The sequence below is a fragment of the Corapipo altera genome, unplaced genomic scaffold (assembly GCF_003945725.1).
Source record: "Corapipo altera isolate COAL_440 unplaced genomic scaffold, ASM394572v1 113, whole genome shotgun sequence".
NCBI lineage: Eukaryota > Metazoa > Chordata > Aves > Passeriformes > Pipridae > Corapipo > Corapipo altera.
This window is the reverse complement of record NW_020884895.1, coordinates 981,258-1,003,451: the sequence shown is the minus strand read 5'-3', so window position 1 is coordinate 1,003,451 and position 22,194 is coordinate 981,258. Positions and strand designations below refer to the sequence as shown.

The window sequence follows — 22,194 nt, the reverse complement described above, 5'->3', positions numbered from 1 at the left end:
CAAAGAGAAATGGTTGCTAACATGGTGTGATCCAGCATATTTTGCACAGCATTAGGACTGTTACTTCCAGAATCCATCCTTCTGCAGCCTTGACAATAGGGAACATGTTTATCTTATAAGTATCTTGAGGCAAGACTACTTGCCACTTTCCCCATGGTGAGGAAGACCCAGCCTCCCACCTTCACATCTCAGGGCTCTGTACTGAACAGCTCAGCAGGTGGGAAAAGCAAGTCAAGGGCAGAGCAGTGCTAGTGGGATCCACAAACCCAGAAATACTGTGGCAGCATTGAAGACTTTTCTGTCTCTCAAACAAAAATTCAGCCCCCTTAAAGAAGAATGGCCCTTGTTGCTCAGCAGCCAGCCTTTGCAGTCTGCAGTCTGCAGCAATAGGAAAAAATCTCCTGATTTTGGTCATCAGACTTACCCTCCTTCAACTCTCGATCTGGCTTTGGCATGGGTTTCTTTGCCAGGGACAGCCGAGGCCCATCCTCTGGTTCACTGCTGATACTTGATGGGACACTGAGGAGCAAGAGAAAAGAGGAACATCATGACTTTGGCCACAGGTCTCCAGTTCTTGGACTTACACTTTTGCACCTTTGCAAACTAACATATGAAAAAAACAGGCAAATCAGTGCTTTGTACAAATGTCACAACTATACAAGTTGAAGCCCTGAGTCTGTCCCGTGGTAAACTGCTTTTCTGGTAATAGGAACAGTTTCCACCAGCAAAGCACAGACACCAACAAACCTGAACAGCACCACTTGCCCCAACAATCAAGTTGCCTCTAGATCATTGCTAGTTTTGAGGCACTCAGCTAAAAATAAGGTCCTTGTGGGAATCTTTGCCATGGTAAGGGGCAAAAGGCCCTAATTCAACCATGATGGTGTGCTGGGGTGGATGGGCAGGACCCCCTGAGTGGCAGGCTGGTACCCCATCCATAGGCACTTCCCTTTCACCCTGCTGTGTGGAATGGTGAAGCCATGGGCTCAGCCAGGGCGGGTGGTGGCTCACCTGTGCTCATCCTGGCGGGCTCCATACCTGTTCCAGTAGTTCTGTGGGAAAAGAGAGAGGTTGAGCTTCTTAACTTAATGCTCCAGCTAAAGCCAGGGAGCTACCTGCTTTACCTTGCACCCAGGAACATCAGCCAGCCTCTCTGGATCCACCCCATATAACTTTGGGCAATAGATTGAGGTAACCAGATCGAAAATGTAACCCCAAACCGAACTGACACAGTAAGATGAGTTCACAGGGAGTTCAACTTGCCCAGCTTTCTCTGTCTCAACCCATCACCATGGCAGTGACTGAGACTCAGCCAGACACCATGGCAGCTGGACTAAGCTGCATCTGCATCTCTCACCCCAGAACAGCTGCCACTCTTGCTTTGCCATCACCATTTTCCCACAGGGAACAAACCAAGCCAAGACCCAGCTTCTGAGTCTCTAAACAGGACTGGCTTTATAGGAGAGAGGAGAGGGGAAGCTGGTCCTGTAGCTGTGAACTCCCAAAGGTCCTGGTCACAGAACACCCAGGCATTACCGGCTCTGTGTAGGCGTATCCAAGGCCGGCCGCAGCCACCTGCAAGAGGTGTGACTCCAGCTTATGGCGCTGCAGGAGTGTTTTTGCTTCCTGAAAAGAAAAGGAAAAGGGGAGTAGTTGCACATGCAGCTTTCACAAGACACAGACAATGCACCTCTGCTTTAGAGGGGTTTGGTTTTCATGCCACACTGCAGACTCCTGTGGGGTAAGGGATGCTTGGAGTAACCCCGGGCACAGGGCTGAGCTGCTCAGTACATTACAGAAGGGATATTCAGCAACTCATTTGAGAAGTCTGAATCCCCAAAATACATGCCCATAGCTGGCAGAGAGTGCTGAGCACCTTGGAGAACATCCAAATATCTGGGCACAAGGCTGGCCAGAGAAGCCCCAGCTGCAGAAGAGGGTCAGATTCAGGCTGGTGGGGCAGGGACCCCGGCTGGGCGGTGCCTTGGCTCCCCTTGTGCAATGCAGAGCCCAGAGCCTGGCTGCGGGTGGGTTACAGCAGCACAGCCTGGAATACACTCAGGGCGCTTGGATGAGGACCACAAAGCACAGCCAGCTGGAAATTGTCCATCAGAGGGCTTTATTTTGAATGAAAAATTTGTAAATAAAACATTGGGGTTTGTCCTAGAAAATGACTTTGCAAAGCAAAAATCACATTTTTTTAACAGAAAAATTCAAATTACTGGAAATAATTAAATTTTTGTCAATGTTTTTTTCCTTGATTTATTTTGTGAGGAAAAACAATAATTATTCTTGTTTTCCTTTTTTGTCATTTCCCTTTTCTTTTTTAGCATTTTACCAAATTAACCTTGATTTGCCTGGAAATCAAAGAATACCCGAGAGAATGGAAAAAATAATTCCTGCCTCCCCTCTACTTATGGTGCAAGGGAAATGAGCCTCAGAAGGGCTGTGATGGTATGGGAAGAACTTCTGCATCGTGAGAAAGGCAGCCACATGGCCACAGATAAAGGCTGCCTGGATCGGAGAGGAAGCCTGTCCTGCTGGGTAACAACACACACTGTTTGGTTTTTTGACCCCAGCCTAATCCTGTGATAGCAAAGCTACTCCCCACAGAACAGGCTGAGCCCTGAACTCCAAGCTGAGTGACTTGAGAGTAACACTGGCATCCCAGCCTCCCCTTGGGAAAATATTTCTCAGTCCTCTCTTAACAGAGGTTGCCCTTTGCTCAGTGCTTCACTGCATTCCTCCTCCATGTCTCCTCTGGAGCACTGGACAAGATGAGGATTTACATTGTTGAGGTACTTGCTCATCACTCTCCCTGCTCTTGCTTGGCCTTTGCTAAGCTGAAGTCCCCATTTACAGAAGATCCTGCCCACCAGCTTCTCCCCTGCACCAGTTACTCTGGACTTGCACCCTTGCAATTAGCATAACCAGCGAGCCCAGCACTTCCACTTCTGTTTTCAAAGTGGTCCCACTGTGGCTAAGCTGCCAAGCTGCTTTTATTTTCAACTGATGCTTTTGTTAAAGCCTCCCATGAAGAGCTCTTAGCTGTCACTCACTCTCACCTTTCTGGGTTTGATGGTGTCTGGATCCATTGCACCCTCCAAGAGACCCTCGTAATAACCTGCGTTCTCCAGGACATCTTCATCATCAGGGTGGAAGAGGAGGTAGGATTTGGCACACTCCAGGGCTTTTACATAGTCACCAACTGGGAGGCAATACAACAGTAGTCAGGGGGGGAAGAGAGGGGCACAGCCCTACTGGCACTGCCGGGGGCTCACACAGAGCACAGCGGGGCAGAGCCGAGGAGGGCAGTCTGCAGGGAGGGAGGGCACAGCCTGAGCTCCCCACCAGCTGAAGGGGCAGCCCAGCACTCTACAGGACTCTTTTGATGCAGCCTTGTCTTAACCACTCCATTTCACCAGCCAGGAAAGTGAGGCACAAAGACAAGACTTCTCTGCCCTCACGCACAGATCAGATGGTATCCAAATTGGATCCAACTGGATGGGCAGGATGTGGATGCTGTCTGGCATCAAACTGCCTCCTATGGGGGGTTTTATCCACCACATTAAACCTCTAACTGGGCAGGGGAATTAAAAAGCCTGTACACCACACACGAACTGCTGACTCCTCCTGCTTTCTTCCCACTGTCTTGATGAATGAAGAACCTTTTATGTTTGAGTAGCAATTCTGACCCTCACGCATTCTTCCCTTTTTCAGGAAAGAGGCTCTTAGCACAAGCCTGAGAGAGCAGAAGTCTGCCTACATTTTCTTTCAAGTAACAGAACACAATAAAACAGCACACAGAACCACACGACTGGCAGTATTTTATAGCACTGCCAACTCCCGACATTTTGCCATGCTGCCAACTCCTGCAACTTTACTAGGAATCTTAAAATACTTGGCAATTGGCAAAAATTGGCATCTTGGGATAAGCTTGGTGTAACTCATATATCTGTTATATATTAACTTAGGAAAAAAAACCCTATCAGTTCATTTCAGAAAATGTGAAACATAAATCCCTAAAACTTTAATGTCAAAAGGCAAATGAAAGGACCCTAAAAAAGCATGATTTATTTAAAAAATAGTAATGTTGAATCTAAAGTCTGAGCTTTTGAAACCTGACTGATGATCTAAAACACCTTTATAAAACTACTTGATTGCATTTCAGTCAACCTGACTTTTGAAGAGACAATGTCCAATGTCCTTTGCTTCCCAACTCTTTCAGACCATGCCACTGCATCACTGTAGCACAGACATCAGGGGGGAATAGCCTTACTTACATATGAAATAATTCAAACTTGTACAAAATGAACAAAACTCAACGAGCACTATGAGGAACAATACAACAGCCTTTACCTCTGTAATAGGCAAACTGCAAGTAGTCGTAATGGAGGGGAAGGAAATTTTCGATGGGTGAGATCCGGCCCGAACGTGTGGCGAGTTCTCGGACACAGTCGTGCTTGCAGGCCAGGACTTGCATGTAGTGATCTGCCAAGAAAAGAGGGGGAAGATGGTCTGAGCTGAGAGGGACGGTGATGGTGCTGAGACAAGGACAGACAGAAGTTAAAACTCCCCCACTGAAGGACATGCAGCTCATGCTGCTCTGGTCCAGCAGGTGATTGTGCACCTAGAGAAAGAGCTTAGGCTTCTTCCCAAAGACAATGGAGAGCTGCAGTCACAATTTTGCCACTCTTTAGAAACGCCTTCCTCCTTCTGTCAACTCTAGAGGGAGCCTGAGCACCTCTTTTGTGTACTGGGAGCTGCTGCAGGGTGCAGGGACGTGCAGGTGGCAAGTACCTCTTCAACCCCAACAACCAAACAAAAGGTGAGGACACCCATAAAGCAAGTGGAAGTGTGAAGACAAGCTGGCAATACGTGCTGCCAAATGAAATCCATCTCCAGACTCCTTTTCTTCAGCTCATCTTTAATCCTCTCCTTTCAGCAGCAAGAAAGCTCCTGAGGGCATGGGGAGGTTTAGCTATGAGGGGTTGCTGCAGATTCTCAAGGCACCTGCACCTCCAGTCTGAATGGTCTGAGGTGCAAGTACGAGCAGCAGAAATCCCCACGTTTACTGCTTCTCAAAGATGAGCTATCTCCCAGGGAATGACAAGCACATGGTAAACATCTGCCATTACCAAAGTTTCTTAATTGGTGGGAATTCACAATATAGGCGTTGTACCAGCTGTACAATTTCAAAGCAAACACTGACATCTGATTCTAGTTTGGAGTCTTTGCTGCAATGTACTTACAAATCTACTTTGCTTGCTCTGTCTCCATGCACCATTAAAAACCTTAAGGAACAAACACAGGCTTGAAAACAACCATGTGCTCAGCTACCAAAGCATTTCTCAGGGCTGCCAAAAGAACAGCCTGAGGAATTTGCAATGAAATCAAGTGGAAACAGTCCCCATTTGCTCTGGACAGGTAGTCTGAGTACTTATCTGACTTAGCATACACATCCAGGGTATTACGTTAAGAAAAGCAAGAAGGGAAAATGACATAAATAATATTGTTGTAATTTAAACCTGAAATAATCAATCTATCACTGAGAAGCACTGCTTTTTCTTGGTACTGTCAAAGTGCAGGCTATATAGACTGGAATCAATTCTCTGAAATGTATCTGCCCCTGGGGTGGGGGGAGAGGTGAGAGCGTTTCAACCTCAAGCAGCAGCACAGCAAATCAGTTTGGCATTGAAAAGAGAAACGACTTTTGAAGAAACCTCAACTCTTTTTTTGGTGCATAGCGTTCCCACTCCCAGTTGAAACATCCGGGCCTGAGTGCCTGGCACCCAGGAGTGAACTCTGCATTTATCCTGTAAGGAACCACTTAGTTCCCTACAGAAAAGCAGTCACATTACAAATCTTATTTCCCTCTGTGTGCCCTGAATTCCCTGTTTCTTTGGGTACCTGAATGGTCCTGGAGTTTGTTTACCCAGGCATATCTGTTAAATCCACAGTACTTGCAAGGATCATCTGGTTTCTTCTCACTCCCCAGTGATGTTCTGGGTTAAGGACCACCACATCATGACCATGTCTGTGCTTCAGGGGGGCCAGCACAGAAACATCTCTGCTCACTGGGGCTGCACTGAACTTGCACAGGAACAACTTATCAGAGACCAAAACCTGTCTGAAGAGCAGCAGGTTTCAGTGAGAAGGAAGGTGGGTTTTCTTTGCCAGTGAAGGTTGCTTTCTTGATGTGGCCCCTGTTGCCCTGGTCATGCTCTAAAAGCAGGCATGATCAGCTGACAGTTACGTTAGTTCCAAGTCAGCCCTTACAACACTTCTTCTATTTTTTGCATGGATAAACAAACCCAACAAAGGCAGCTCCCCATCCGGTATGCTAGTGGTTTCTCATCTTGGTTGTTTCAATTAAATTTTCTGTCTCGACACAAACAGAATTATGCAAACCCAAAAAACAGTCTGCATCTGAGTGAAGTACTTTCCACACAAGAAGCGAGACTCCAGAGCTTGATGCAACTCCAAGACCATAAGCAGATAAATACGATTTCTGTCACCAAACAAACCTTAATGTATTGCTCTTCCTTCCCTTATGACTAATTAAATGTAATCTCATTTCTACTGAGAATGAACTGTTTTAATTCCCTCTGGCTCAGAGCCACGCATGCAAATATGAAGATTACATAGCAACATTCAATTCTTTCCGGAGATTTCAGTCAAGATCATAATTAGGTGGGCCTCCACTAATGACAAATCCATCCTTTTGGATGGGGAGAAGATCTATGTTACGAGCCTTTTTGGCAACTTTCCTGGCCATCTGGAGCATGGCCAAGAGAACTCTGCTGCTCTCTTCATATGCTCTCGAAAACAGAAAACATAAACAGAGGCCAGCAATGCCTAGATTCCAGGAAGGTGTGTGAGCCTGTGTACAGGGGGAAACGGAAGGAGTTTATGATAAAGCACCTACATTTCCTGCTCTTACAGAAAGCTGCAAATGCTCCACACATCTGGAAATGCAATTCTTCTAGTTGAGTTTCTATTCAGGACCGAAACTAGATGTCCTAGTTCCCTGCTCTCTGAGTTTGCACTTTCTGGACTTCTAAGTGCCTCCTGCAGTGTTACTCACACGCAGCAGTGATGAAAGGGAAGACACTTCACCGAATCCAGCCAAAGGTCCAAACTCGGTAATTAAAAATATTTCAGGGCCAAGGGCGAGAACGCTAAAAATGCAAAAAGATCTCACCTGCAATAGCTTCGTAGAGACCAGCCTTATAATCCAGGTGCTCATGCTCCTCAAATCTCTGTGGCCCCTCGCACATGATCTGACAATCTTCATCCTCGGTGTAGTACCCTTTCAACGCGCGCTCCAGAAATTCAATGGCCAGCTCGTACTCCTCCCTGTCGTAGTGCCTCACTCCAGCACTGTAGTCCTCCTGCAGAGTAGGCAGGCAGAACACAAGACCATGAGCTGGCTATGCTGCCTGGGCCACAGCACCCTGCCCTTGCCAACTGCAGATGCTTCTCAAAAGAAGGTACAAGTGGGCAGGGACAGAACAATCTCCTCAGAGACCTACCAGATGCAACTGGTTGTACCAAGCCATTTCTAAGCCATCAATGGACTTTTGGACCACTGGAACCTCAAAAACCTGCCTAAATGCTCTTCTGAACTCCTCCACACTTAGGGAATCATCAATGTCACTGCTAGATTGTACATTATATGAAAAAACATTCATTTTCTTTGTTTTTACCCTCCTACCAAACAAAAACACTGAATGCCAAGGGAAAAGATAGGTCCTGACCTAGGAAGATCTTTCTTAGAATGGCTCCTAATGAGCACCTCTATTAATTACACCAGCCAGCCACTCCTGCTTCCTTGAGTCTTGTGAAATCAGGAAGTTGGGCGTGGCCGTGGCATTTGTCTTGGGCTTTTGCTTTGGAGAGATGGAAAAAGCTGACGCTCTCCTGCCTGTCACCCTATACCCTCACCAGCACAGCCACTCATGTGCGTGTACCCTGCCCAGGTGGCAGAACCCAGGTCAAAAGAAACACACAGGATCCAAGATCTGTCTATCTGTGCCCATGGAGGCATCCATCAAAGCTGTCTGCTGGTGCATCTTCACAGCCATGAGTGACCCCAGACTTGACTGAAGAGAGGGACCAGGCTGGTGATGATCAAACAAAGAGAAGAGCGCCTTGAAAAGGCAGGAGCTGGTTTGTCTGCTTAGGAAAATGCTGCAAGGGAGAGTTTGCTTTGCTGTATTGTTTGTCCATTAATACAGACCTCAGCAAAAGTCTCCCCATTCGTAGATGATCCTCTCTTGGCCTCCTAAATCTCTGCTCTCCAGACTGCCTGATACTTAACCTGCGCACCTCTTTAGCTCAGACTCACCATGTGCTGCCTGGCCTCCCGGTCAACCAAGCTGACCTTCCCTGCCGTGGTCTTGTAGTTCTCGATGTCCTGCTGTATCTCCATGTGCTCAGGGTTTGCCATGAAGAAGGTGTGAGCTGCATTTGCTGCCTCCTCCAGCTTGTTCAGCTGTAACAAGGTAAGAAAGACTAAGTGAGGTTGATGATGTAGGAAAGTGAACACAGCAGTTTATGCTGCATCCTCTGACACTTGTATCTCTGACACCCTTTTGTCACCACTGGATTGGGAAATGATGAGACAACCAAGGAAAACACAAACACAGAGGCTAAAGAAAACAGCTGAAGTGAGAGACCAGTGCAAGTGAAATGGGAAGAACTGGAGCTCTTGAGAGCCATACAGGTCACAGCAACACGGTCTGTTGGTGTTGGGATCCAACCCATATTCCAGCAGCACATCCTCTTAACTCAGCTACTCCAACCTCCTCCACAGCCCCAGATGGAAAGATGCTCTCATGACATATGAGACAGAGAGGAGGGGAAAATAGATGCTGAGATGATTCTCTCTACAAGCCTTGGAGGCTGAGCTATGTCCAGGCTAAAGGCTTCTGCTTGGAAATGGGGACTTGGGACCATTTATTAAGCTCAGCTGTGTATAGCTGCAAAAGGCCAGACTCTGCTGATAGAGGCAGGGGTATAAAGAGGAGCTTATTTTGGTAAATCAAGTTACTTCGGATTTAGGCATTTAGAACTGAGATCAGACATTAGTTTCACCCTGGAGAAGGCCTCATAAACAAATAGAAATGCTAGTGCTAAACACATCCACAGCAGCTGCTGGGAGTATGGGGAGCAGAATAGATGTTCAGGTGAAACATCTGTATGACCTAGCAAGAAAGAAGTCACTAATGCACTTGCTCCTGAAAGAAAGCCAACACCCCTGAGAACTAGCAACCTGCAGTCAGGTCCCCTGGATATGTCTGCAGTCTGACCAGGCTCATCCAAGCTTGTCAGCCAGGACCAGGCTAATGCTGGCCCTTGCTAGGCTGTGTCCAAGTATTCCTCTTGAACAGAGACCTGCAGTGAAGAATGAGCTTCACACCCTGTTATCCTGGGCCTGGAGCAGGGCAGAGAAGCTCCAGGGCAGAGCTGGCCAAAGAAGCACACATGAGTATCTCCAAAAGGAAGATGAAAGCCCTGGTCAGATGGCACCCCAGTCCACTCCCCAGACCTGCCCTCTGCACAGTAAAGCACAGCTGTGCTGCAGTGCCCACAGAAATGCAAAAAATTTGCCTTGTGTAAACTTCAGAAGTTTTTAAGGATTATCTCTGTACTGACAGCATATGCAGGGAAGCCAGCTTTTACTGCAAAAACAACATCTATTCCAGTTCCATTTGGACTTTTCCAAAGGACATCACTCTCCACAATAACCCCTTGGCTTTCCAGCAGGCGAAAAAAATTACTGTAAGAAATTTTTATCCAAGACAGCACAAAAAAAATCAAAACCTCTTCAAGTATAGAATTTATTTATTTTTTTTAAAAAGAGGCATTCCCACTCAGAAACATGCACTCCATCCCGAAAAAGCTCATCTCAACACAACCCCACTCTGGAAAAGTTCACTGAAGCTGGACATCATTGGATGTAGGATAAAGGACTGACCAGAGCATCTCACAATGGGAATTTTCAGGTCCTGCTGAGTGTATGTGGGACTGTCTCTGCAGCTGGTAACTAAAGAGAGTTGAGATGGAGCAAGAAGTTGGTTGGAGACATGTGAGCTGTTGACCTGTTCCAGAGGCCTCTAAAGAAGCCACTGTTTGAGCTGCTCAGTAGAACTGCATTCCTCCACAACACACCACAAATTTCTATTCACAAACAACACCCTGTCTGTGCAGACTTTAAAGGGGTTGAATGCACCTCAGCAAGGGAAGTGGTCCCTTGAGAGACAACCTGCAACAGTCTGTTGTGGGAGGTTCTTTCTTCCTTTCCTTCCATCTCCTTTTCAGGAAGCTGTCAAAACCTGTCACAGATTCCAAGACGAGCTTAGTTCTTCTGGATAACATCTACCCCTGTGAGAGAGGAAGAGCCTGATTTCTAGACAACAGAAAATCCCTTTCAAACAAGGCTCACACTGTGTCTAGTCCTGCTGGCTCTGCACAGCAGAGATGACTTTTGGCATTTGCTAAGTGGACTCAAAGCAGAACATTTCAACTCAATGCTTTTCAATTTATCATGTCCCATATTTGCCTTAGAAACACTCAAGTAACACAAAGAAGCCAACAGCTGCTAAGTTTGGGGGAGTTTTTAAGTGGTTGACTGTATATAAAGGCAAATTCCTAACTGGTAAGACACATTCAGAGTCTAGCACTGACATTAGTAATGAAACACTCTGGGGAAACTTTTGCCAAAGCACTCTGAATTCACAAGGAGCAGGATATTTTGGTGTTTAAAGGTCTGGGCTGGGACTGAGGACACCTGGACTCAGTTCCTGGCCCTGTCACAATCTCACTGTGCAGCCATTGGAAAAAAACATTTTTATTTTTTTTTTTTGTGCCTGATTTTCCATTATTTTAAATGAGTAACAATAAAAATAATAGCATTTCCCCCACAGAGTACTGATTTTGTTTATTTGGATGGCAAGTAACTTGGGGGCCATAATCATGTGCAAGCACGTAATGCAAGGCGATTTTGATCTTTGTACAAACCATTGCTCAATGAAAATCACAAGTTAAAAATGACACTGTAGACTCACAACCTCAGTATGTGTTCTAAGGTCTACTTGCTCACCCCACTGGAATGAGATTGCTGGACTATCACTGCAGTTTTGCACCAAACCCTGTGTATTTCAGCCAGAGAAGACACATGAAATCAGAACACCAGCACTGAGAGAGCCCCAGGACCACCCTGCCCTGTCCATTTTGATCTTAATGTGCCAACAGCTAGAACTGAGAAGGGGAAAACACATGTAAGTGCTTCTGGGTTCTGATGCTGGAAAATATTTATTTTCCTCACTGAGATGCTAGGAGTGGTTCATTTCACAGAAAAATAGGAAAAATATTTTAAGCAGCAGAGTTTTGGATGAAAGAATTTTAGCAAATTGGAAAAGCTCACTTTCATTCCCATCTGGGACAGTGCTGGCCTGGACTTCAGTGGGACTGTGACTTCCAGCCTGCAGAGGTGGCTTGGATTAGGAAGGCTGCTTTAACCAGAGCATTACACAGGAACAAACACAGGCTGGAGAAAGGACATTGAGTGAATATCTTGAGCATTATTAGACAATTGATCTCAATTCTCACTGATAACCATTGACAAAATGCCTTATGGAGCCTTCCTGGGCTGCATGATGAATCACATAACACAATGTTAACAGACCCTTAATAGTTCTAGTACCTGTTAAGTTATGTTTAAGCCAGTAAACTCCATCCTGAGCAGTCTAATTTGTACCTGTAATGCCACTGTCACCAGCCTGCCATGCTTAAAAAATAAACTGTCTCATTGGAACACGTATAACTTGCTTTTGATTTTACCATCACTTTGTCTGCTGTGTCCCTCAGAAAGAAATACAGAGAATTCTCCTCATCCCTAAGGCCCACCTGAAACAGCTCAGACTGGCTCAGCTAAACGTGGAGGGACCTGCTCTGAATTCACACTTGCTCTCACTATTTACAGATGACAAATCCTGACCAAAGCCCCTCTCATGCCAGATGCTCAGCAAGCTTCCATAAACTCCTGGCCCCTTTCCCAAGAGACAGGACACACAGCAGCACCGTGGTTTTAGCTACAGTGACCCAAAACTTGCAGTCCTTAAAGTTTGCTCTCTGGTGCTTGGCATTGGGGATAACAAAGTGGAACAGGCAGCATGCCAGGTTTGTGAGATGAGCATCACACATCTTTACAGTCTGCTTGTGCAGCCAGGGCACGGGTTGCCCTACCACCACCACTTTGCTTACACTGAACATTGACATACTGCAACTTATGGGGGAAGCAGTTGTAGCCAGAACAACTACAAGTATTCAGCTGCTCCCAGCTCACCCTGAGGTTTTCATGGCAAAAACAAGGACAAAAGAGATACAAAAGTCAGAAGATTTAAGAGAGAATGAAGCCAAAGCAATATCGATTCTGACTGCCTGAGACAAGGGGTCACAGATATGATACAACCAAGACCTCAGACTATTTTTCATAATGAGTTCCCATTGCATTGAACATAATATCAGATATTTGCAGATGTCACATATTCTGTATCAGACTGTCATAATCCAATCTGCTTCTATATTAAGGTACCTTCAGCACATAAAACATAGCTTGAATTAAATTATTTTTTTTTTTTAGAGGGGAAGAGAAGTAAGGTTTGTACACTGGAAAATATGTCAGATCCCTCAAATACCCAGCGTTTCTTGCCATACCAGGACTGGACCTACCTGCACATAACCTCAGTTAATTGCTAAGTGCATGAGCTTGGCATGGAGCTTGTGAGGAAAAATTTCAAACCATTCAGCTGACCTAGAAAAAAAAAGTCTCAACCCTCCCAGACAACTCCTGTTTTGCTGAACAGATAATGTTTTTCTAAACTTTTCCATAGCTCCACTGCTGCTGTGTTGTACTGAAGGCTTAGTGCCCTGGGCTCTGCAGAGTAGGGAGGCTCTGGAGTCTGCAATCACAGACAACAAGGGAAATAAAAGGTTCAGTGCCGTGAAGGATTAATCTCGTTGTGTCTGTGCAGAGCTTACTGCCTGGGTGAGTAGAAGCAAGCAGCAGTGAGATGGCTATATATAGCATGTGACCTTGTCTCAACTGTTCTATTATTGCAAATAAGAAGGAAAACTTCTCCAGAGAAGTTAATCAGGAAATTTTCCCTCTGCTGATGGGTTCACATCTTCATAGAATGATGCTTGAGCTGTCTGCAGCACACCACAGCACCCACCAACCCCATAAAAGCACTAAAATCAGAGAGCAAGGCAAACACATGACAGGAAAGCACCTTAGTCAAGTGTAGGGAATAGGTGCCAAGAGACAAAGATGTGAAGCAGTTCAGTAACACACTATCCCCTGCTGTCCAAAGTCTTTTCTAGTTTCTTTTCTTCCAACTCCGGATAAACAGGGTTGACTCCTATCCCTGACACTGCTGTGATGAAGGGTAGTAATGATGCATTCCTGGAGGCTCCACATGCACCTTTGCAGAGGTCTTTTTCATTTTCAAAATGAACACAACCTACAGTGTGCTTTGGACAGTTCCTTTGGACCACCCCAGCTCACTGTGTGCCACTGCCTACCAATCATTCTGGTAGACCCAAATCCAAAACAGAACAAATTTGGAGAATTGGCACAGGGAATATTTCTCATAAAAAAGGAAATTTAGGATGGGTTTGGAGTTTTTTGGTATTCCAACATGCAATTTTGAGTCCAAAATCATGTGTGGATTGGTAAGCACATGGTCAAAAGAGCTTACTAGATATTGAATTAGTCTCCAGAAAGTACAAGATACTTGGACATTTAAAACCAAACTGAACAAACCACTTCAACATTCTTCATAGAAAAAATTATTTCAATTAATCAAGACAGAAATCATATTTCCTAACAAATCTCTCACTTGAGCCATGCTGGCAGTATTTTACATAAGTGTATATATGTCTGTGCAGAGCAGACTGACTGGATAATCCTGTCTGAAAGAGCCATTTTGCATTGAGAAAGCAAATTAGACTGACCCTTACATCCTCCCTTCCTTCCTTCTGACATGCTCCTCTTAAACTGTTCCCAGGCACATAAGAATGAAGAGTTCCACACGTTTCTGGCTGTGAATTATATGCTTCAGTGTACACTTGTGTAACAAATCCTGCACAAGGAGCAGGCCATTACTCACAGCAAAATCAATTCACAGTGGGAAAGACCTTCCCATATAAATCTCAAACACACTGAAGAATTGCAGGATTTATCCGCAGAGCAAGCAGTGGCAAATGTGTTTGTGTTTACTGAACCTTCGATCTGACTGTGAAAAACACTGTGAGCCGGATTTTGTCCTGTGTCGACACTGAGTTCTAACATACTCGGTAGCTAAGTTGTATGTGAAACAGTATTTTCAACAAGGAAAAAATCCCTATAATATGCAGTGTGGGCTCTCCTGGCAAAAACAAAAACCCCCACAACTGAGGTTTTAAAGCTTAGACAAGAAACCCCTTGTAGATGAGATTCTTCCCTTCATTCCTGTAGATAACAGCTGAGATCACAGACAGGAGCTGGCAATACACATACTGCAGCACACCACCCTGTACAAAAAAAAGTCACTCCTATCAGCTCGCAGTGACAGTTGCCCCCTTCCCTCCAGCTTCAAACACACCACCATGCTGCCAACACACGATGGCCACGCCACAGTCAGTGTTGCAGAACACCTCAGATTATGGGCTCTGACCAGCTCCTCCTCTCTATTTTTAAGGATGCCAGCATAATTTTAAAGCTCAGTAAGAGCTTCCCTTATAATTTTCACTTGAAAAGGTGGGATGTATTCAGCCTCAGGAATCTGTGCAGATTCCATGAGGCTCCTACACCAAGAGTTTTCCTTGGCCGGGTAATTAACTCTTGGCCCTTGGAGATGAGTAGAATGGGAGAAGCAATACACTTACAGGCTAATGGCAACATGCAGTCTTGATACTAAAAGGTGGAGGGTATAAAACCAGCCAGGCTTTCCAGAGAGGAAGTTTTCTCATGCTTGTCCTTTCTCCTGTTGTTACAGCATCCCTGTGGCAGCCCAAGTCATCACTCACCTGGGAAAGTATCAAAGATTAGCCCAGACGTTTTAAGCTAATGAAATTGAGCAGCTGGGAACAAGCAGGATGTGGCTATCCCCTCCTCAGGGACCACCAGCAAGAGTCCCATAGGCCACTCCCTCTTAGGCAAATAATGAGCTTTCATCTGATATACTGACTGATAATAGACAGAGAGTCAGGTGGTCTCTGCAAAGAGTTGTGGAAATACCTGGGAGGAGAAAGGTGACTCTTTCTGAACCCGCTGGTAAGGAGTGAGGGAGCCCTTTGCCCATGAAGAAGGAAGATCAAGGCTAGAATGCTTCAATCTGATCAAAGCTAAAACTGATTGAATGCTTTTAGGGGAAAATCAGAACAAAACAAACTTGGCAGGCAGTTAAAAGGGCTGGGGGGTGCATCACTTAAGTGTGCCTCACAGGAGGAAGCAGACAGGGCACTCTGTCCAGCAGCAGACAAGCCACAGGAACATAACAATATTCTACATCTCCACAACCTTAGGAACCCAAAGATATTTGATTTGGGCCAGAAACAAAACAAACTCACCTGTGATGACAGAACTGAAGCAAAGTGATGGCACAGAGATTGAATGGGGAAAGGATCACAGGTGCTTTTGCAGAGAGTCTTACAGCGTCTAAGATCCAAACACAAGCACGATCCACAACACCAAGTCATCAGCACAGTAACAAACTTAACAGTGTTTATTCTAAAGAGGATGAAGGCCAAAGCATGCTGCAGCATGTGTCTATCAAAAGACTTACTATCAGCAAAGAATTCATTAAAACCGCAACACACAACTTCCTCTCTCAGTGATGGGGTGAGAGTTACACTCTTGTGACTGAAACGGATTAACAAGTGCTACATAAGCAATGGTGGATTGCCTGAGGGCTGTGCATGACAGGCTGATCTCATCCATGTGCCTACAAGAGTAAGGCAAAGCAGCTTATTATGGCAAACTTCTGGATATCAGTACATGTCCCGGGAAAGGACCAATGCCACTTCTCTAGAATGATTGCAAGAATGCAGTAATGCAAGTCAGACTAGATCCAAAATGGACAGAATCGCCACACATTCTGTTTTCCACATTCTGCATTTTTCCTGCTTTTATGTATCTTTCCTCCCCGAGACCCTTAAAGCTGCAGCTTTGCAGTTCAGATGTGAATTTTCTCTAGCATCCTGCCTACTTGGACATTGCAGTTGGTCAAACTGTACTGATTGATAACTGGGTCAGACTCCTAATCAAGCTCTCTCTACACTGGTATCTCTACAGAAATAATTACTAAAACACTTAACAAAAACACGACAGAAAAATCCAAGACAAGCAGAAAAAATCGGAAACTTTCCTCACTTTCTACGGTTTTGCAATAGCTCAGCACCTCTTGGAAGAGTCAGACATGATGAGCTGCTGAATGCCCTTTGGGAGCCAAAGTTTCCTGCGAATATGCATATACTTGTCTGCTGCTACTCAACAACATCCAAACAGCTACGTGTGTCCCTAGAATACGCCCTTCTGAGAAGACACATGGTTTTCCATGACCATCCTGGAGACTGAAAGCCACAGTGACCTGGTGATAAACCATACTCCTTTTTTGCAGCCCTTTTATGATGTAAATAGAATTTTGCTTAAGCCCTGTGCAAGCCGGAAGGCTGCCTCCCTGCCTGTCCCTTAAACAACAGAAAGGTTCTTGAAGGTTGAAGAAGGTACTGACTGACTGACTCAGACAATGACTATGGTCAGTTTAATTTATTAACACCAGAGGTTCAGCTGGAAAAGCAGAGTGCACAGCCCTGAAGGTGGGCTGCAAACAGGACTGTGCTGTCTGAGGAAGAGGTTGTCTCCCCCCGCTCTGACCCATGATGGGGCAGCAAAGGGAGAAGCACACAAACCATACATTTCAAGGAGAAAACAGACTCATAGCATTTCTGTTCATCAACTCCTCACCCAAAACCCTTTACAGTCTTCAAGGAAATTGTTTTAATTACCATGTTTTTTCCAGACACAATGTTTCTGAAGTACCTTTTCGAGGGCTCAGGTCACAAACCAAAGGATCATGACTCACAGTTGCTGAATTCATGGAAACCATCATGATGGTGAGGGACATTAGGGCACTGAAGATGCCCTGATTAAATAAATGATCAGATCACCAGCCCAGTTCAGCAAAGATTTTGCAAAGAATAAAGAAGATCTTCAAATCAGAGTGGGCTCTATTCACCATGAGAGGAGCTGACTGACACCATGGGGAAGCAAACTGAGCTTATGCCTTAGGTGTGGAGAAAACTGTCATCTTTGGAAAGAAATTTCTGTACTGATTCATCTCTACTGGATCAGCATCAAGGCACTGGAATCAAAGTTTGCAGAGAAAGGGAGAGAGTACAAGGAAGGAAGTGAAAACATATTCACAGTTCTGCCATGTAATCTTGTTTGGTCTGAAAAGCAAAGGAAAGGTCTTGACAGGGGCCCTATCTGTGTGGGCTGCCAAGTTCAGTCCAAAGATTCAGGTATCTCAGGGACCTTCCCCCAGCAGTGGCCAGAGGTGGACAGCTGTGGGCAAAGCATAAGGACATGGCAGGTACACAGTGACCCTCACACATAGGGTACTGTCAGCAAAAGCAGCTGCTTACAGGCTTCCTGATTCAGGATTTGCCTCTGGACTACTGTGCTTAAAAGCCACTGATGTACCTGTCCTCCAAGGAAGCTGTGTAATCCTTTCTGGAACTCATTTATACAAGCTGCAATAAATAAGGGATTTGGGAGATTTTAAGACGTCATTGCATTATTTTCACCAGAGTACATGAGTGGCTGAGAAAGACCTACCACTGTTAGAGACTTTCAGAAGACATGGGAGTTGCTGCAAAATATACCTGCACACACATTTGCATGCCTGAAAGGCAAAAGGCAACGCAGAAGGACTGCAAAACTGCTCAGGTTCCTTCAGTGTTCACTGCACTAAAACTCAAACCCATCTGAGTAAAACAGGGATGGGATTTCCCACCAAAATACATCTTCTGTAATGAAGACAGATGAAACAGGGCAGGGGAAGGAGTCCACAACCCACCCTCCCATCCAGAACACTGAGAGCACATCAAGTCTCAAAGGGGCTCTTTTGATGGACAGGATGAGTTTGCTGGCATTGGATGGACTGTGTTGATTTCACAGCACAGCAACTGCCAGACGTGTTCTCAGCAAAATCTGATCCTGACAATTCTGGAGGAGGGGTTCTCTTTCTTAAGAAAGAGAAAACGTGGAAAAGCACGCTGAAGAACCCACCTTTATGCACTTCCACATTCAGTTTACCCAGCACTACTGAAGAAACATGTATTTCATTTGGAGACGATGTAATTCTACCCTTGCATATATGACTGTTACCCTACTCCAGCTCTCCCAGCTTTGATGAGCACTGTTACTAGTTTGAGAGAAGAATTGCTGGCTTTGAGAGAAGAGTAACCCCAGTCTCCAGAATGACACCTCCAACAGCCCAGGGGCACAGTATGGAGGAGTGCACACTGCTGCTCAGGCTCTTGATGCAGCTTCAGCATCTCCTGTGGAGTTACACCAGAGTGAATTTAGCTTGTTCTTCAGTGAGCAAGGCCACATAACATTTGGACAATTGCCTCCATACATGACACACACCACAAGCCTCAGCTGGATTTGCTGCTTCTGAAATGAAAACACTTTGCTTGCTTTCCCCAGCCTTAGCTTGGTAATCATTACTAAACACTTATCAACTAGACAGCCTTCATTTCCTGAGAGCCTGGACCTAATTATACCAGGAAACACACCGTTTTTTCTTCAGACACTGAGAAATGCTGGTTTATGAGCCTTCTACTACAAGGAGTAGGTCTAACTTTGCTCTCATTAGTAGAAGGTAGAGGAGGGAAAAAACAGCCAAATCTCAAAAGGCAAACAGTGATCATGCACAGAGATGCCATGGCTTACTCTACATCATTAATAACAACAATAAAATGCCACAGTTATTTCATCTCCCCTCCTTCCCTTATTAATCTTAGCTGAGCCCTGTGAGGCCCCTGCAAAGAGGTATCATTTTTCCTGGTTTGCAGGTAAGGAGTCTGATGTCTCACAGCAAATCAGAACCAGACCTCAGGCTCCTCACACCATTCCTCGAAGGAGTGAAACAAGCCCCTGCAGCTCCGTTTCTTTATCAGGACATTCGATCCAGCAGTGGGATGAAGGAGCCTTTGCCAAATGTGCTGCACACAGAGCAGCGCTTTCAAACCCCTCCTTTGTGTCATGGGGCCCACTGGGATGTTGAGCTACAATTGCCTGCTTGTAATAGAGCTCAGATATCACCACCAAATCAAACTGTTGGTTAATTAGTGTATCCAAAAAACCCTGCAAATGCACAGTAATGGAGTTATAGAGCCATTAGCACCAAATCACAAAATCTGCTGCTGCAGCAGTGCCAACTCTACCCTGTGAGCTGCCCAGGAGCTGCCACCCATCCCAGCAGGCAGCCAAACTGCAGGTGCCACATCCAACGGGAGCAACCTGTGGCAAACCTTCTTGGAGAAGAGAGGCGAGGAAGATTTGAGCTAAGGCTGTGCTTCCTCTGACTGAGGCTTCCAGGCATTCTCACTAATCCTGTTATCCTGGCTTAATAAAGAACCTACAGAAAGGCAGAGCAGGGCTGTGGATCCTCCCAGTGGTGCAGTTTTCCCTTCACAACAGTTAGTAGAATGACACAGGTAGGATGTGTCAGCTCCTAGTTTGACCAGTTCACAGGTGGCCAAAAGGGTGACCCAAGGAAGTGGGCACATGTCTCTCCTTGAGAGCAGCCAAGAGATGTGCCCTCTGCAAAGGGCTGATCAGTAGCACATCCTGCATTTCTGACTCTGGGTGCTCTCCTACAGATATGTACCTTCACTCTTTTCTTACTCACAGCCAAGAGCTGGAAATAAGACCCTTACCCTGTGCAAGAGCAGTCCAAAGACTGGACACTTAGTCTGCACAGATTCCTGTACTGGGGGCAGATATGGACAGATCCAGGCTGGATGCCAGCCACAATCTAGACAAACTTACAATGTTCAGCAGCAACTTCTGACACCCTTGTGGCCCTGCATGCTGGAAACCCTGTACAGACACACTCCTCCACAACCTTCTTCACATTAGGGGCTTAAAAGCACCTGCAGTGGTGAATGACCTTCACTGGTCTCCTATCCAAGCACCGGCTCCTCAGTTTCTCCGCTCTCGCCAGTACCAGGAAGTAACATCTCAAAGGATGCCTGTGTCACCTGTAGGCACAACACAGGTGTTTATTCCATCACTGCTTGCTTTGCTCTGTCTGCCTGAGATGGAGAAAGCAGCTGCTTGGTGTGGCTCCAGTGAAGGACGGCAGCCCTCGGGAGAGGGAGCCGTGCCAGCCACTGTGGGATGAACAACAGCCCAGAGCCCATAGGGAGCCAGACAGGAACACCACACAGCAGCACACTCAGGGGTGCTGTCTCCCACAGGGATGCTGGTGGGGACCCCCCTGAGCACAGGTGTTATCACTTGTGGCATTGGCACATTCTGTGTCCCAGCTGCCGGCTGCAGCCCCACCACTGACATCACCCTGAGAGACAATACCCGCTGTCTGGGGCAAAACTGTGCTTAGTATGCAAAAAATGAGAATCTGTCTGCCCTTGCTGAGGACACAGCTGAAGTCATGCTCCTGCCAGAAGCCAGTGTTTTTCCAAGCACTGAGTTTCTGCTTTTAATTCCTGGCTCTGGTTCTGACTTATGGGGATTTCTTCTACCAGTCGCTAAGCACCCCCACAACTCAGTTTCCCTGTTAAACAGCAGCACAAACCTTTTTGCTCTAACTGCTGGAAGGCTGAATGACAACATTTAAATACCTCAGATGACATTTCAGGGCTTAAGACATTGCAAGATTTTTCTGTTGATCTGAAAATTATGCGCTGGACTCCTGTAAGAGCTCACTCAATCCTTATAAGTGGCTCTTTGTCCCCATTCCCATCCACACCCTGGTTCCTCTTTGAAAGGCAAATACCATAAAAGGCTGTTTATAGAGACTGAGATCTAGAAAGAAGTCAAATAGGGTCAGGCTCACTATGGCTTTGCTGCCCTGAGCTGTGGCCAGGGAGGGGTGGCTTCCTGCTCCCCCCATGATCCATGGGGAACAGCGACCCGTCTGTCCAAGGAGCCTCCAACGTGGGTGGGTGTCTCCTTCCCCTTCGCAAAGAAACATTTCATCTTCAGTGGAAATAGCTAAGACGGAAAAGGCGGACGATGCCAAGATTAAGAAAGAGAATTAGGAAAACAGCAAGCGCCCCTAATCAATCACGCTCGGACAGTGAGGGTTTTATGTGCACAAAGACTTCACTTAAATTCTTTTTCGCATTTATCCACAAAACAGAACAAAAAATATAGTGCCTGAGGAAATTGCCAGATGTTGATTCACCCCTGCTTTCTGAAAATGTTTCCATTTTGTTGAAAACCCAATTAGCAAACACAGGAACCGTGAAAAAAAAATTATTTTTTTAGAAAAGAAAACCTTCAAGCAGCTCCAATGACAGCACATGACATGGATGAAGGCAGAGGAACTCTGCCATCTAGCAGACTTCATGCTGCTAACTTTCTCCTGGCCTGGAGTGGCAGAACCGAACTGGACTCTCTCTCACTGGAACTAAGTCTGGGTTTTCCCTGTCACAGAACAGAATGCTCAAAGAAACAAATGTGTCAGTGCAGGGATTTTAAAAAGAAAATATAGCTCACTATATTAATAAACCTTATGGTAAGGATCCTAATCATCATCTGGTTCACAGAGGTCCTTTAACTTGGTTAAACACAATCCAGGGTGACAACTGAGAGAGGGAGCGACTGAAAGACAAGTCACAGAAGGCAGTGAGGATGAAATGGCATCCTATGGGACACCCCAAACACCTGCTGGAAACCGCAAGCCCTGAGAAATCCCATCACAACCAGTGAGAAAGATCTGCATTTTGCATTTCAATCCAAAGACAGCCCCTTAGAAACAGCTCAAGGGTTATTTCACTATTACCTTTAAAAGACATCACCTAGAATGTAATCTATAACTTCGACTTTCATAACATGCAAAGCACATTTGTTCAGCCTGAGTCATCCACAAAACGTAGAGCCTAACC

At 45.7% G+C, this 22,194-nt stretch overlaps 1 protein-coding gene across 1 annotated transcript in view; it reads right to left on the bottom strand.

Moving 5' to 3' along the window:
• P3H2 (prolyl 3-hydroxylase 2) overlaps nt 1-22,194 on the bottom strand; it is a 69,162-nt gene that overhangs the window by 9,055 nt on the left and 37,913 nt on the right. The window contains exons 2-8 of the mRNA XM_027647594.1: nt 8,351-8,497; nt 7,205-7,394; nt 4,360-4,491; nt 3,066-3,208; nt 1,537-1,626; nt 1,012-1,052; nt 425-519 (exon numbers count right to left, since the gene is read on the bottom strand). Of these exons, the coding sequence (XP_027503395.1) occupies nt 425-519; nt 1,012-1,052; nt 1,537-1,626; nt 3,066-3,208; nt 4,360-4,491; nt 7,205-7,394; nt 8,351-8,497 (838 nt within the window). The remainder of the gene's footprint in view (nt 1-424; nt 520-1,011; nt 1,053-1,536; nt 1,627-3,065; nt 3,209-4,359; nt 4,492-7,204; nt 7,395-8,350; nt 8,498-22,194) is intronic.